Consider the following 14,570-nt stretch of genomic DNA (forward strand, 5'->3'; position numbering starts at 1 on the left):
GCCTCCTCTTTATTGGTGGGAGCTTCCGTGGCCTACAGTTTTTGTTTGATCATCTCTGAAATACTTTTTTGGCTCTCTGCCAAATGGCTTCTAGGAATTGCATCTGGTGTGCCAGTCCCTGGACTTTATCTGGATTTATATTCAAATTGGTGCTAATCATTCCTTCAGTGATTAAGCACAACACTGTAGCCATGTTTTTTTGTTGGTCTTGCTATCAGGATGTTATTAATGTAATGAGTGACTAAAATTTCTATGGGGCCTTGGGCTTGTTGAAGACCAAGCCCCACCCACTGGTGGTATATTGCAGAGGAAATTAGATATCCCTGCAGAACTATCTATATATTAGGTCTAGTAATAATTAATGTCGTTTTTAAATACTTTTTTTAAATCGAATTTATTTAAACAATACAACAAAATTTAATCAACAATATAGTTGCCGTTGTTTTCTACTACTTGTGCCCAACGCTCAGGAAGCATTTTAATCCCTCTGTTGTAAAATTCTTGTGATTTTGATGCAAAAAATGCGGTCAATGCATTTTTGAGGCATTCTTCATTATTAAATTTTTTTCCAAGAAGAAAGTTTTGCAAAGAACGAAACAAATGGTAATCGGAAGGGGCAATATCAGGAGGATATGCAGGTTGAGGGAGAACTTCCCATTCCAACTGGCGCAGTTTTTCAGCAGTGATTCTTGCAGTATGTGGTCGTGCGTTATCGTGGTGAAGAATTACGCCCTTCCGATTAATCAGCGCGGGTTCTTTTTCTCTTAAAACTTGGGCTATCCTTTCCAATTGGGCACTATACACTGCACTTGTAATGGTTTGGTTAGATGGTAAAAGTTCATAATGAAGAATTCCTTTAAAATTCCACCAAACACACAACATCACTTTTTTCGCACGCAAGTCAGGTTTTGGCGTGGGCTGTGGAGCCTCATTTTTGTCAACCATTGAGGCCACCTTTTCAAATTAACATACAGCACCCATTCTTCATCTCCGGTAACAATTTGCTCTAAAAACGGCAAACGGTTTTGACAAGAGAGGAGGGAACTGCAAATTGTGACTCTTTGATTACGGTTGTTGTCAGTCAACTCATGAGGAACCCATTTTCCAAACTTTTGGACTTTGCCAAGTACACGCAATTGATTGGAAATTGTTTTATGTGAACAATTTAAAGTTGTCGCAAGCTCTTGTTGGGTAATTTGAGGATTTTGCACCAAAAGAGCTTGAAGAGCTTCTTGATCAAAATTGGACACACGGCCTCGACCACTCTTGTCATCTAACGAAAAATTTCCCTCGCGAAATTTCTCAAACCAACGCTGGCATTTTCTGGCGCTAACTGCATCTTGACCAAGAGCACTACAGATGTTTTTTGCAGCCTCACTTGCTTTTCTTCCTAATTGGAACTCGTAAAGTTTGCAGTGCCGAATATGCTCTTCATCCACCATCTTCTTAGCCCTAGTTTTGCAACAAAAACCAAACCAAACACAAACTTTTTTTTTTTTTTTTAATATATTTTATTGATTTTTTACAGAGAGGAAGGGAGAGAGACAGAGAGCTAGAAACGTCGATGAGAGAGAAACATCGACCAGCTGCCTCTTGCACACCCCCTACCGGGGATGTGCCCGCAACCAAGGCACATGCCCTTGACCGGAATCAAACCAGGACCCTTCAGTCCGCAGACCGACGCTCTACCACTGAGCCAAACCGGTTTCGGCCAAACACAAACTTTTTCAAGCAAAACTTGTTAATTGCACTTCACACGTTCTGTAGATACCACGTGTTTGAAGATTATGTCAATACAAGTCAACGCCAAGCAAGATTTTAAACGAATGTTTAAAAACGACATTAATTATTACTAGACCCGATATATAAAAGTTCAGTGACCAGAATGGCGGAATGACCAGAATGACCGTGGCTATGACACACACTGCGGCAGCCAACGAACCTGTTTCGGGCCCTGGTTGGCCCCCAATACCTGAATCATGGGTGGGGCCAGTTGGCCAACCACCCTTCCCCCCCCCCCCCACACACACACACACACCAGCCCTGCCCAGATGGATCTCAGCCAGATCCCACCAGTGTAAAAATTTGTGCACTGGGCCTTTAGTAGTAAAAATATGTTGCAGGCCAGTCTGTGTGAATGCAAATTGGTCCTGATCTTTATCCTCCAAGGGGATCAAGTAAAAGGGATTAGCCAGATCAGTAACAGTGTACTAGTTTCCATTTGGGTTGCCACTGTTTCAGTGACAGTGATAATATCAAGGCCTGCTGGACCCAGAGCTGGAACTTCCATGTTTAACCTGTGGTAATTTGTCAACCTCCAAGTTCTGGAGGCCTTCCTGAGTGGGAAGACGGACTGTTAAATTTTGATAGAGTAGTTATCAAGCACCACTGCTTGCATTAAGTCTTAAATTAACAGAATAATGTCCTCTTCCCCAGCATACTTTTATTGAACAATATGCCATGTTTTGGCTGTGTTATTTATTTGTATTGTTACTATAAACCTACTATTTCCCATCCCTGAATTATTGCCCCCCCCCCCTCCTGCATCTAATAGTTCTCTGCTGTTCTGTGATATGATGATCTCTTGGCTCTTGGAAGCTAAATTCTGTTTGAAAATCTCCTATTGTCAGCCCTAGCCTATAAAACATAACCATTGTCGAGCTTCTCAGTAATATCTGTGCCTCTATCACAAGACTTGTCCTTTTTCCCTTGGTAAACAAAGTATTCTCTAGGCCCGCCTGAGAAACATACTCAACTGGTATGTCTTCTGAGCTTATATACAGGTCCTTTCTGGCATGCTTACTTCCGTGTCTTTGAATTCCCTTTTTCACAGTCTGGCATACAATTCTAGCATCTGTTTTATTTAATATGCATCATTACATTTTCCAAGAGCTATCCAGCAATATGTTGGGCCATTTCCAGGGACCCATAACAGGGCCTTAAATCCTGAGTCAAGGGAGATTGTCCCAGATCCAAAAACTTTCCTGTTTTTTACAGAGAGGAAGAGATATATATATAGAGAGAGTTAGAAACATCAATGAGAGAGAAACATCAATCAGCTGCCTCCTGCACACTCCCCATTGGGGATGTGCCCGCAACCAAGGTACATGCCCTTGACCGGAATCAAACCTGGGACCTTTCAGTCCCCAGGCCCAGGCTCTATCCCCTGAGCCAGACCGGTTTTGGCAACTTTCCTGTTTTTTTATTCCTACTTTCAGGTCCAGTACCCTCAGCAACTACTCTCTACCATGTTTTTCTAGTTCGTTAGTTCTTAAATTGGCCCATTCCGTTAGCACTTATAGCATACTAGAGGCCTGATGCATGAAATTCATGCTAGGGTAGACCCTTGCAGCCCTGGCTGTCTCAGCCCTCACAGCCCTGGATCTAGAAGGTTGTCCAGAAGGTCGTCCATATGGTCTTTCCACTGTTCGGCTGTTAGGTCAATTTGCATATTATGCTTTTATTATTATAGATAATCCTTCTCCTCCCTTCATTGACATATTACTTTTCACTTGGGCCATGCTGAGATTTGATGTTAACCTGGTGGCCACAAGGGGAGGTTGCTGTAGATCATGAGGAGAGCTATAAGCATTGTTCTTAACGGCACTTACTTCACTTGAGGCTTTCGTATAGCCAGGCGTGGGGGGTATACTATCCTCTAACAAGAAATAAGTGAGCTTTAATTTCAGGCCTACAATTTCCTGAGAAGCTTGGAGTTTAAGGTTCTCAGCTACATCCACCCAGGTATTCTTTTTATATTTTTTTATTTTATTTTTTTTTTAAAGAGAGAGAGGAGGGGAAAGACAGAAATATATTGATGTGAGGGGGGAACATCTATCAGCTGCCTCCTGTACACCTCCCACCAGGAATTGAGTCTGCAATCTAAACATATGCCCTCACCAGGAATCAACCAGAAACCCTTCAGTATGCAGGCTACACTCTAACCACTAAGTGACACCAGCCTGGTCTACCATAGCATTTAATCCTTATAACAGTCTTACAAAGTTGGCATCACCATTTCATAAATGAGAAACTATTAGAGTGATTAATATACTTGCTATCTCTCATGTATCAATAGCTTATAAGCTATAGAATTGGAAATAAAATCTTGTTTTGTCTGATTCCAAAACTTGGATACCTACTGTTACAATACATTGCTTATTTTTTGAAAAATAGAAATTTGCATCTTCTTTGAATCCTTTGAAAGAGTTAGATAACTTTTTAGATGATTCTGAACACACTTTGGTCACCAATATCTACTCCAGGTTAATAAATTTATATACATATAAAAGCCCAGCAACCAGAATGGTGGAATGACTGGTGGCTTTGATGTGCACTGTGGCAGCCGGCCAGCAAACCTTCTGCAGCCCCTCTCCCCACACTGGCCTGGCTCTGATGGGCCCCCATCAGGGCAGGCCAGCCCGACCCCATCCATGTACAAATTTGTGCACCAAGCCTCTAGTTATAGATAATGTACTAGTAAACAGCAGCCCCAGAAAACTTTATTCTTTTATTTTTCTGTTATAAACATTCTGCTGTTAATCTGTTTACCAATCGGTCTTTCTGGAATATAAAAGTATTCCATAAATATTTATTAAATTAATAAATGATGACCCTTAAATATGAAATTAAGTTTTTTCTAAAGGATTATTCAGTTACATGATGGACAAATTAGGGTGCCCTTCTCTAATTGAAATCCTAGGTTAAAAATTCTCTCAAAGTGCCTGAGTATAATATTCCATGTTGAATCAGAGTTGGTAAATGTTTGAAAAGGGTGTAGTATACTCTCAAGTAATTAAGGGGTTTTCATTGCATTTTTTATTAAATATGAGTGAAACACAGACTATAAAATTGTCAGTTCCACCCTATGTTGTTTTACAACATGAAGTAAATAGAACGGTTAAGCTAAAAATTCAGTCTTCATAAAGACTAGAAAATCTTTTCAATCCTTTTGGTTGATTTAATTTGTAATTCATTTTCATTGATGGCTTCTATTGTTGTTGTTTTTTTATTTGTATTTCTATAGCAAGGAGAAGTAAGGTTAAAGTGTTTGAAAGCTCTTCAGAGTCTATATACTAACAGAGAATTATTCCCCAAATTGGAGCTATTCACAAACCGATTCAAGGTAAGCGTCAAGAATGCTTAGACTTAATTTATTTTTTACTTTAAAAATGCTAGTTATAGCTAGTTTAGCAAATTACATTGCCATAAAAAGTACTTAATTTATATCCTTTACTACATATTCTTTAGATAAATCTGTTTTAAATAGATAATATTTGCTGTACAAAGTATATTACCACATGAATGCTTATTTATTGCCGCCAATAAAAGGCTCTCCTGCTTAAAACAAGATTTTATTTATTACAGATTTATATAATTATATTAATTTTGCAAGTTAACATTTATTTTTCTCAATGTTAGGAGATGCCAGTCAATGAGAAAGATTTTAGATTATGAACATATATTCTTATATCTCCTTTCTGTGAGTAGGAGTATGATAATACTGTTTTTAAGATTAAAATTTTCCTTTTAATTTATCTTTTGTCTTGCATATATCGTCCCAAAGATATTTTCTTAAGTTTGTCCCAACCGTTTTCTGCTCATGGATGATTTAATTTGTAATTCATTTTCAGGATCGCATTGTATCAATGACACTTGATAAGGAATATGATGTTGCTGTGGAAGCTATTCGGTTGGTTACTCTGATACTTCAGTAAGTGTAATTAAAATCTTAATCACTAATATTGTAATGTCCTTTTCCCAGCATTATTGATATACTTCACATATACTAGTATAACCCTAATATACAGGGTGGGGCAAAAGTAGATTTAATAATATAAAAGTAAGCTCCGTGTTTCGTGTATTCGCAACTGTAAACCTACTTTACCTTACCCTGTACTTATCACTATAGGTTCTACTTTTATATTTTAAGTTTAGGTTTGAAAAAAAAATGTTTTCTGTTTTTCTCTTTTTTACTTTGTTTTTTATTTTGACTATTTGTTTCATTCATGTTAAGTTTTTTTTATGTAGGATATATAATATCAATGAAGAAACAGAACTTTCTCTTTTAAAAAAGTAAGAAGGCTTCAAAAGAGATAGGATTTTCAAATAGGCTTCTTTGGAATGGTATAAAAGTAGGAGAAAAAAAATAAGGCATTTAAATTGTATCATTTCTCTGCTAGATATTTAATAATTGTATTTACAGAGCTTTGACTAAAAGTTAGGAAAAATGTATGTGAGAGAAAGTAGATCCTAGCAAAGCCATTAAAAATCCTCTCCTACCTTGTGATGCCACATCTATCATCTCCCAATACCAACTATGGTAGGGTCTATTGTTTTCATGTATTTTTTTTTCTTTAAATATATTTTATTGATTTTGTACAGAGAGGAAGGGAGAGAGATAGAGAGTTAGAAACATCGATGAGAGAGAGTCATCCATCAGCTGCCTCTTGCACACCCCCTACCAGGGATATGCCCACAATCAAGGTACATGCCCTTGACCGGAATCGAACCCGGGTCCCTTCAGTCCCCAAGCTGACGCTCTATCCATTGAGCCAAACCAGTCTTGGCTTTTTCTCTTTCTAATCTAGTATCATACTCTGTTTTATGATAGCTTTATAATCAATCTGCTACGATAAGTTGCTTAGTCAACTTTTCACATTTAGGCCTTTTCTGCACAAAGTATCATTTCTTAAAACTTTCTCACAATTCTAAGGAATGCTTATAAATGTTTCATAGTGAACATTTTCCAGTTTGGCTTGAGAAGAAGGTTTCTGGCATATTTCTCCTGAAAGAAATCCTCTCTACCCATTATAATGCTTAATCCTCTGATTTCTATTTACATAGTATTTTGGTAAGTAATAAGCTAAGGATCACAAAATCAGCTTTCCCATCTCTTACAGCATTTGCATGACATAATCTGGCCTTATTTATTTATTTATTTACTTATTTATTTATTTATTTATTTATTTATTTATTTTGGGGGGGTTTATGATATATCTTCTTCCAAAAACAACAGGTAAAGTCAAATTTAATATATTATTATATCTTCTCTAAATTATTTGTCTGTTTGGTAATTCTACTTCTTTTAGTATATTTTTACTTTCCTTTCATGTATGAGCCTTAGGGTCCTGGATGTCTTATAAAATTTTTATTCCTATGAGTTTAACTTTTTCCCGAGGGAATTAGCTAAAAGCTGATGAAACATAATTGGGTTAAGGGGTTAAAACTTAGGCCTCAGTGCCCGGTGGTGTGGTTCAGTTGATTGAGAGTCATCCCAGGAACCAAGAGGTGGCACATTTGATTCCCAATCAGGGCGCATGCCAGCTTGCAGGCTCAATACCTGACGGGGTAGCCCATCAGTGTTTTCATCTCTCTCTCTCCCTGTCTCTTGAATCAATAAAAAAATATATTTTAAAAAACAAACAAAAAATAAGACAACTTAGGCCTTACCTGTGCCCATCCTTATAATTTAGGAGTATAAGTTGGGCATTGGCAAGGGTCACTGTAATTTTATGTGTATTTGACAGATTAATTTCCTCATAGCTTCTGAGGCATGTCCAGGATTGAATCCTGTGTAATGAGCTTACACTCCTATATGTCAAAAACCAGTACAGCCCAAGAATTCTATACTCAACCTAGTGGTTTCAAATCTTCACTGACAGCAGACATATTTAAGCATTTTTATAATCAAGAAATAGTTGATTTTTTATGTGTATTTTTTATGGTATATTTTCTTTTTTGGGGTAGGAAATACCATATTTTTCGGACCATAAGACACACTTTTTTCCCCCCAGAAGTGGGGGGGGGGGGAAAGTCCCTGCGTCTTATGGTCCAAATATAGCCTACACATATACTTTAAAAAAAAAGTTTTTTTACTTGCCCGGCTCTGTGTGGTCTCTGTGTGCTTGCCCAGCTCTAAAATGGTTCTAAATGCTGCTGTTTACTTTACAGGGTTGATTACATGTGTTTATGACTGTGATGTTGGGTTTTAATGCACATAAAATATTTTAGGACACTATTTGTTTTAGAATCTTTTTTTCTTCATTTCCCTTCTCTAAAAACTGGTGCGTCTTATGGTCCGGAGCGTCTTATGGTCCGAAAAATACGGTACTTAAGAACACATTCAGCAAACTAAGCAATGGCTCATACTTTAAGAATACATGAATAGAAAGGTAGGAATTAGTGTTAGTAAAGGATTGGTTGTGACCATTAAATCAATTTTATTTAAAAAGAACACTAGTGATGTAAATCCTGTATAATAATCCTATATAATAAAGAGGTAAAATGCAAATTGACTGTCATACCCTTGCACAAGATGGCCACCTTAAGATGGCTGGCAAGGGAGGGCAGCTGTGGGCAATCAGGCCTTCAGGGAGGGCAGTTGGGGGCGATCTGGCCGGCAGGGGAACAGTTAGTGATCGATCAGCTGGCAGGGGAGTAGTTAGGGGGTGATCGGGCTGGCAGGCAGAAGTAATTAGGGGCAATCAGGCAGGCAGGCAGGCAAGCAGTTGGAAGCCAGCAGTCCCAGATTGTGAGAGGGATGTCCTATTGCTGTGGGATCAGACCTAAACTGGCAGTCAGACATCTCCCAGATTGGAGAAGGTGCAGGCTGGGCTGAGGGACACCCCTCCCCAAAGTGCACAAATTTTGTGCACCGGGCCTCTCGTATAGTGATAAAATAAAATTTAGTCCTAGCCTGTTTGGCTCAGTGGATAGAGTGTCAGCTTGCGGACCGAAGGGTCCTGGGTTTGATTCCGGTCAAGGGCATATACCTCAGTTGCAGGCTCCTCCCCAGCCTAGTTCCTGTTCAGGGCGCATGAGGAGGCAAGTACTAATTGGTGTGTTTCTCTTACATCGATGTTTCTCTTTGTCTTTTTTCTCTCTCTCTCCCACTCTCTAAAATCAATTTTTAAAATATCCTTGGGTGAGGATAAAAAAAGAAAAGAAAAGAAATATATATAATTTAAAATAGGCATTTATGGAGAGATAAGCTACATAGCATAATAATAATTTCACTTTATGAAACAGGGATAAATATCTTACCAACAAAAATCTCATGCACATTTAAAGAACTTGCTAATTTCAGCTAATATATTCCAAGATATTAATAGTCATTATCTATGGTTATGTGCAGGAGAATTGTGAACAATTTATTTTCTTTTTTTTTCTTTTTTTTAATATATTTTATTGATTTTTCACAGAGAGGAAGGGAGAGAAATAGAGAGCTAGAAATGTCGATGAGAGAGAAACATTGAACAGCTGCCTCTTGCACAACCCCCACTGAGGATGTGCCCACAACCCAGATACATGCCCTTGACCGGAATCGAACCTGGGACCTTCCAGTCCGCAGACCGACGCTCTACCACTTAGCCACACCGGTTTCGGCAACAATTTATTTTCTTCTTTTATTTGTGTTTTTAGAATTTTATGTAATGTTATAAAAAATATTATTTTCAAAGTAAGATTAAAAAGATGAAAATAAAATTCATATGCCTTGAGCTTTTATAATGAACTTTACAAAAGTTAAAGTTAGGAATAAAAATAAGCATTTGTTTTGACATGTCACTTTGAATTTTTCAGTGGAAGTGAAGAAGCTCTTTCCAATGAAGACTGTGAAAATGTTTACCACTTGGTGTACTCAGCACATCGCCCTGTTGCTGTTGCAGCTGGAGAATTCCTTCACAAAAAGTGAGTTAATTACCTTTGAAACCAGGTTCTTTTGTATTTTGTTTCTTTAAAGTTTTATAGCCCATAGAAGAGACTAGTGGTGACTGAAAACAGTGCTAGAAGTAGCCATTTCAGATTTTAGAGAGTGTAATATCCTCACAGCCTTTGTGCACATCATGAATCACATCCTTGGGAACAATGTGCTTTGTGACATCCCTTTTCTGTGAAATTTAAAAGGATGGTTCCCCTTTAATGTGTGAGTGAAAATTAAAGAAATGCATGAAATTTGCAAAAGCTCCCTCAGAAATTGATATTTCATTTCACCAGTGTCTTTTTGTTTTTTTGTGTTGTTGTTTTTTGTTTTGTATCCTTTTTTCTTTTTCCCATTTAAAATTCTGAGTTCTCATCTTACCTTCTCAACATTTGTATCTAAATGTATCTAAATTCACATTCAAGTCCCTAGCTGGTTAGCTAAGTTGGTTAGAGCATCATCCAGTATGCCAAAGTTGTAGGTTTGATCTCTGGTTAGGCCACAGACAAGAATAAGCCAATAAGTGCATAAATAAATGGAACAACAACAAATCTATATTTCTCTCTTTCCCTCCCTGAATTCCTCATTCCTTCCTGTCTCTAAAAAGTTAATAAATAAAATAAAATATCCTTTAAAATGTTGAGTATTTCATGTCTTTTTCCTTTCTATTGGGATGAGAATTATTTTAATTGATAATCCATAGTGATGCTGAAAATTATATGTATAGTTGCAGTTTAATTAAACAGCAAAATCTTACCTACTTTTTGACAAAATGTAAAGCTAATGAGAGTTTATAAATATAATTAAATAGTCTTCTGGGATACATTTTTTATTGTGGTCTACTATACATACATCTATATCTCTCTATAATTTATTAGTAGATTAATCTGTTTGTGAAATATAAACATGTTTTTACATGAGTTTACTTTGTTTTTGTTTTTTAATTCATATATTTAACTTTATAACTTATGAACCCAGAAGTCCAATACATGTAGTACCTTGTGGCTGTGCTAAGCACAGATAAAATCTTGCACTGAGCAACTGTTGTACATGGATGATTAACTTTGATAATGAGCAGGCCTCCATCCAGCATCTGGATCTCAGTACTGCAATAGCAAACTGTTCTCTATTCTGTAATACCTCTCAAAGTTGTGTCCATGCGAAAAAAATTTTCCTTAAAAAAGAAGCTGGGTACTAGTGTTCGCTGGTAATTAAAGTGGGGAAGAAAGGCAAGAGTTTCTGGCATGGCTTTTACATTAATATATTGAATTTGCCTGTGACTCTGATCTTGTGCTATTTCCATATTTATCTTGAGGTATTGTTTGTGATAAATATTAAGGGTATTTTGTAGTTTTTACTTCTCTTCCTTTTCCAGGACTATTATATCCTAGTTAGCTTTTGTTCTCTATTTAACTTTCAAGAGGATTTATGTTTTTAGAAAGACTTTATTGCTCTAATTTCAAAGAAAAAATAAACTAAAAAGGTTATTTCTCTATATAATAAGAGACCATAAACTGGCAGCAATTGAGCCAGAATGAGCCTTTAATCTGTATTGCATTTTCCTAAATTTATATACTTGCTGAAATTTTTAAAATTTGAATATTTTACATAGAAACCCACATATAAGCTCCCTTATATTTATTATTTATGAAAATGAATCCAATTCCCATTCAGCTAAAAGCATCTCATAAACTTCTTGGTAAACTTCTGATTCTTATTGATCATTTTGAGCATTCTCCCATGATTCAGTATTGTGATCTTTAAAATCTTAAATATAGAGTAGCCTCAGGAATTCCCCCCCCCCTTTTTTTTTTTTTTTAAATGCTCACAAGAGAATATATTGATTGATTGTTTTGGGGTTGTTTTTTTGTTTTGTTTGTATTTTTTGAGAGAGAGAGAGAGAGAGAGACAGAGATGAAGAGAGAGAGAGAAAAGCATCCATCGATTGCCTAGCATGTGTCCTGACCGAGAATCGAACCCACAACCTTTTGGTGTACAGAGAACACTCCAACTAACTGAGCCATCTGGCCAGGGACATGATTAAATTTTTTTAAAAATGCATGCATGCGCATACACTCATGGTTGTTTGTAGTCTATTTTATGAGCTTAACCAAGTATCCAGAAAAATAGTAAAATGAATCTGAAATGAATATTTCGGTGTCATAAAAAATTCTACATTTTAATGTTTTAAATATTACCTAGTTTCTTAGTACCTCTTATTATATACAGTGAATGCAATTATCAAATTTGTTCCCCCTCTGAAAGCTACTCAAATAAGGAAAACTTTCTCTTAAACCAGTATGATAGCTATGCCAATATACTTCAAGATAATACTCTAGTCTTCTCCTTCTGCCATAAACTCTCTCCCGTACCCAAATATTCAACTTCCCTGTACTAATTTTCTACTTGAGATTGATTTATTTTTTTGACACATGAAAATTTTTATTCTTTTTTGAGAAACTATGTTTATTAGAGCTAGGAACTGATGAAACAAGGAAGGGTTTAGATGGAAGAACAGCAGAAGAGCCTAGCTGTGAGGCTGCTTTAGCTCACGGGGAGTCAGAAACAAGGGGGCCTTGGAGACTGGTTCAAGGGGTTTGACCCAGACAAGCTGCTGCTTCCTTTTGCTCCCCTGAAATTATTCTTTCTTCATCTAATAGGCTAAATCTAATGATGTCCATATCTAAATTAGGACAGTCCATTCCCCATCCCTAGTTCCTCGTTTTCCTTATAACAACTGAGAAAATTATATATTTGCCTGTTTATCTTCATCCACTGGAGTGAGAGCTCAATGAAAGCAGCAGTTTTGTCTTTGTTCACTGGAGCAATACCTGGGAATAAGGCAACTTTGGCAGTCTTTAAACTTTATTAGAATAAGTCTTATTAGCAAATAAAAATTTTCAGGTCATTTTTTGGTCATATTTTAGAAGTTTTGTTGCTAAGTGATATATTTATAAATTTAATATTTATTTTGTTATTATTGAGCTAGTTGAGTACTGTTTTAGGTAATAGGCTAATAAGTACAAAAGAATGCAAGAAGTAATCAGAGACTAAAAGTAGTATTAATTTTTAAATTATTGATGGAACATTTGGTTAAATGCTGTAATTACTTGACTATGAAGTCAATATTTAAGGAAATAGAACTCTTTAAAATGATATACTCTATATCTTTCATATAAGAAAAAAATAGTTTCTATTTTTTGTAAGTATTTGAACATTAATTAGGCATCAGTAAAAAAAAAAAGCTTCCTTTTACACTTTATATAATATATGGTTGAACTGTATGAAACTGTTCAAATCTAACCCCTTTTATCTATAAAAATATCAATTACATATGTTGAAATAAATCAGTAACCTGATCTCTGATATATATTTTTTTCACACCAAAATAATTTTTCTACAGTGAAGGAAAGGATTAAAATTTATATCCATATAAATTTGTGATGTTCTTGTTTTGTTACTTATTACCAGGCTGTTTAGCAGACATGACCCACAAGCAGAAGAAGCGTTAGCAAAAAGAAGGGGACGGAACAGTCCGAATGGGAATCTCATTAGGATGCTGGTTCTTTTCTTTCTTGAAAGTGAGGTAAATTTTTATCATAACTTTTATTTATTTATTTATTTATTTTTAGATTCCAAATTAAATAACAATTGTCATTAAATTTTTTGTAGTTAATTTGTACCAGGGTTTGGGTTCTTGGGTTCCCAAGAATTAAGGAGAAACCACAGTGTAATTTTCATACCTATTTTATTAAGCAAATGCTTGAGCACAGGGAGATATACAGAGGAAAGGAAGGTCCTCTGAACTGCCTGTAGGGAGAGTGAGTGGTTCTGCTTGGATGATTTTGTAAGCTGGGAGCAAAGTGGGTGTGCATGAAAAGACAGGCTTTTTTAATTTTTCATGTCAGAGTAAGAAAAGTAAATAGAAGAGATAAAATTCTTCTTCTTTTTGATAATCTTTTTTGGCCACTTGATCTTAACATGGCTTTCTGGCCACTGTTTTCATTCCTGGGCTCAAGTCCCTCTGCTGTCTCAAATTGATATTTTCCAATCAAATTAAAATAAGCCTGTTTCTTATGAAACTGCCTCCATAGATTGCCTGATTATGAAATCAGTATTCTATCTTTTATAAATATACTAGAGGCCCGGTGCACAGATTTGTGCACTGGTGGAGTCCCTGAGCCTGGCCTGCAGGGATTGGGCCAAGTCCGGCTCTCTGATATCCCCCAAGGAGTCCTGGATTGTGAGAGGGTGCAGACCAGGCCAAGGGACCCCACCAGTGCACAATCAGGGTCAGGAGGACGTGGGAGGGCTCCAGGGCGTGTTCAGCCCATCTTAGTCCAATGGGGCCAATCAGGGTTGGCCAACCAGGGAGGAACCTAGGGAGGTTGGCCGGCTGGGGAGGGACCGTGGGAGGGCTCCAGGGCATGTTCAGCCCATCTCGCCCAGTCCCAATTGGCTAGACCCCAGCAACAAGCTAACCTACTGGTTAGAGTGTCTGCCCCCTTATGGTCAGTGCATGTCATAGCGATTGGTCAAATGGACAAATAAACAGTTGGACACTTAGCATATTGGGCTTTTATTATATAGGATAGGATATGCAGGTGTGACTCAGCGATGAATATAGACTAGCTATTTTTAAACTATTACAGTATTGCTATACTGCATACTTACTGTTGCTTTGTGTTTTTCTTGAATTTTTTCTATAGTTTTTAAATTACTTAAAAAGTTTGTGAAAGTTGTCAAGGATTAAAACCATTTGTTCTATTTTGTTTGAAAGTATATTATTTAATGAGAAAGAAAAGTATTTGAGTAATAATGATTTTATAAGCTCCAAAGCAATATTTCCATGTGAGTCATCACCTAAATA

At 36.7% G+C, this 14,570-nt stretch overlaps 1 protein-coding gene across 6 annotated transcripts in view; it reads left to right on the top strand.

Moving 5' to 3' along the window:
* The window catches only part of STAG1 (stromal antigen 1), a 250,216-nt gene that overhangs the window by 173,996 nt on the left and 61,650 nt on the right, over positions 1-14,570 (top strand). For all 6 annotated transcript variants that reach the window (XM_036431365.2, XM_036431364.2, XM_036431366.2 and 3 more), the window contains 4 exons: positions 5,027-5,125; positions 5,634-5,713; positions 9,583-9,690; positions 13,172-13,286. In XM_036431365.2, coding sequence (XP_036287258.1) covers positions 5,027-5,125; positions 5,634-5,713; positions 9,583-9,690; positions 13,172-13,286 — 402 coding nt within the window. The remainder of the gene's footprint in view (positions 1-5,026; positions 5,126-5,633; positions 5,714-9,582; positions 9,691-13,171; positions 13,287-14,570) is intronic.

The sequence above is a fragment of the Pipistrellus kuhlii genome, unplaced genomic scaffold, assembly GCF_014108245.1.
Source record: "Pipistrellus kuhlii isolate mPipKuh1 unplaced genomic scaffold, mPipKuh1.p scaffold_m20_p_11, whole genome shotgun sequence".
Lineage (NCBI taxonomy): Eukaryota > Metazoa > Chordata > Mammalia > Chiroptera > Vespertilionidae > Pipistrellus > Pipistrellus kuhlii.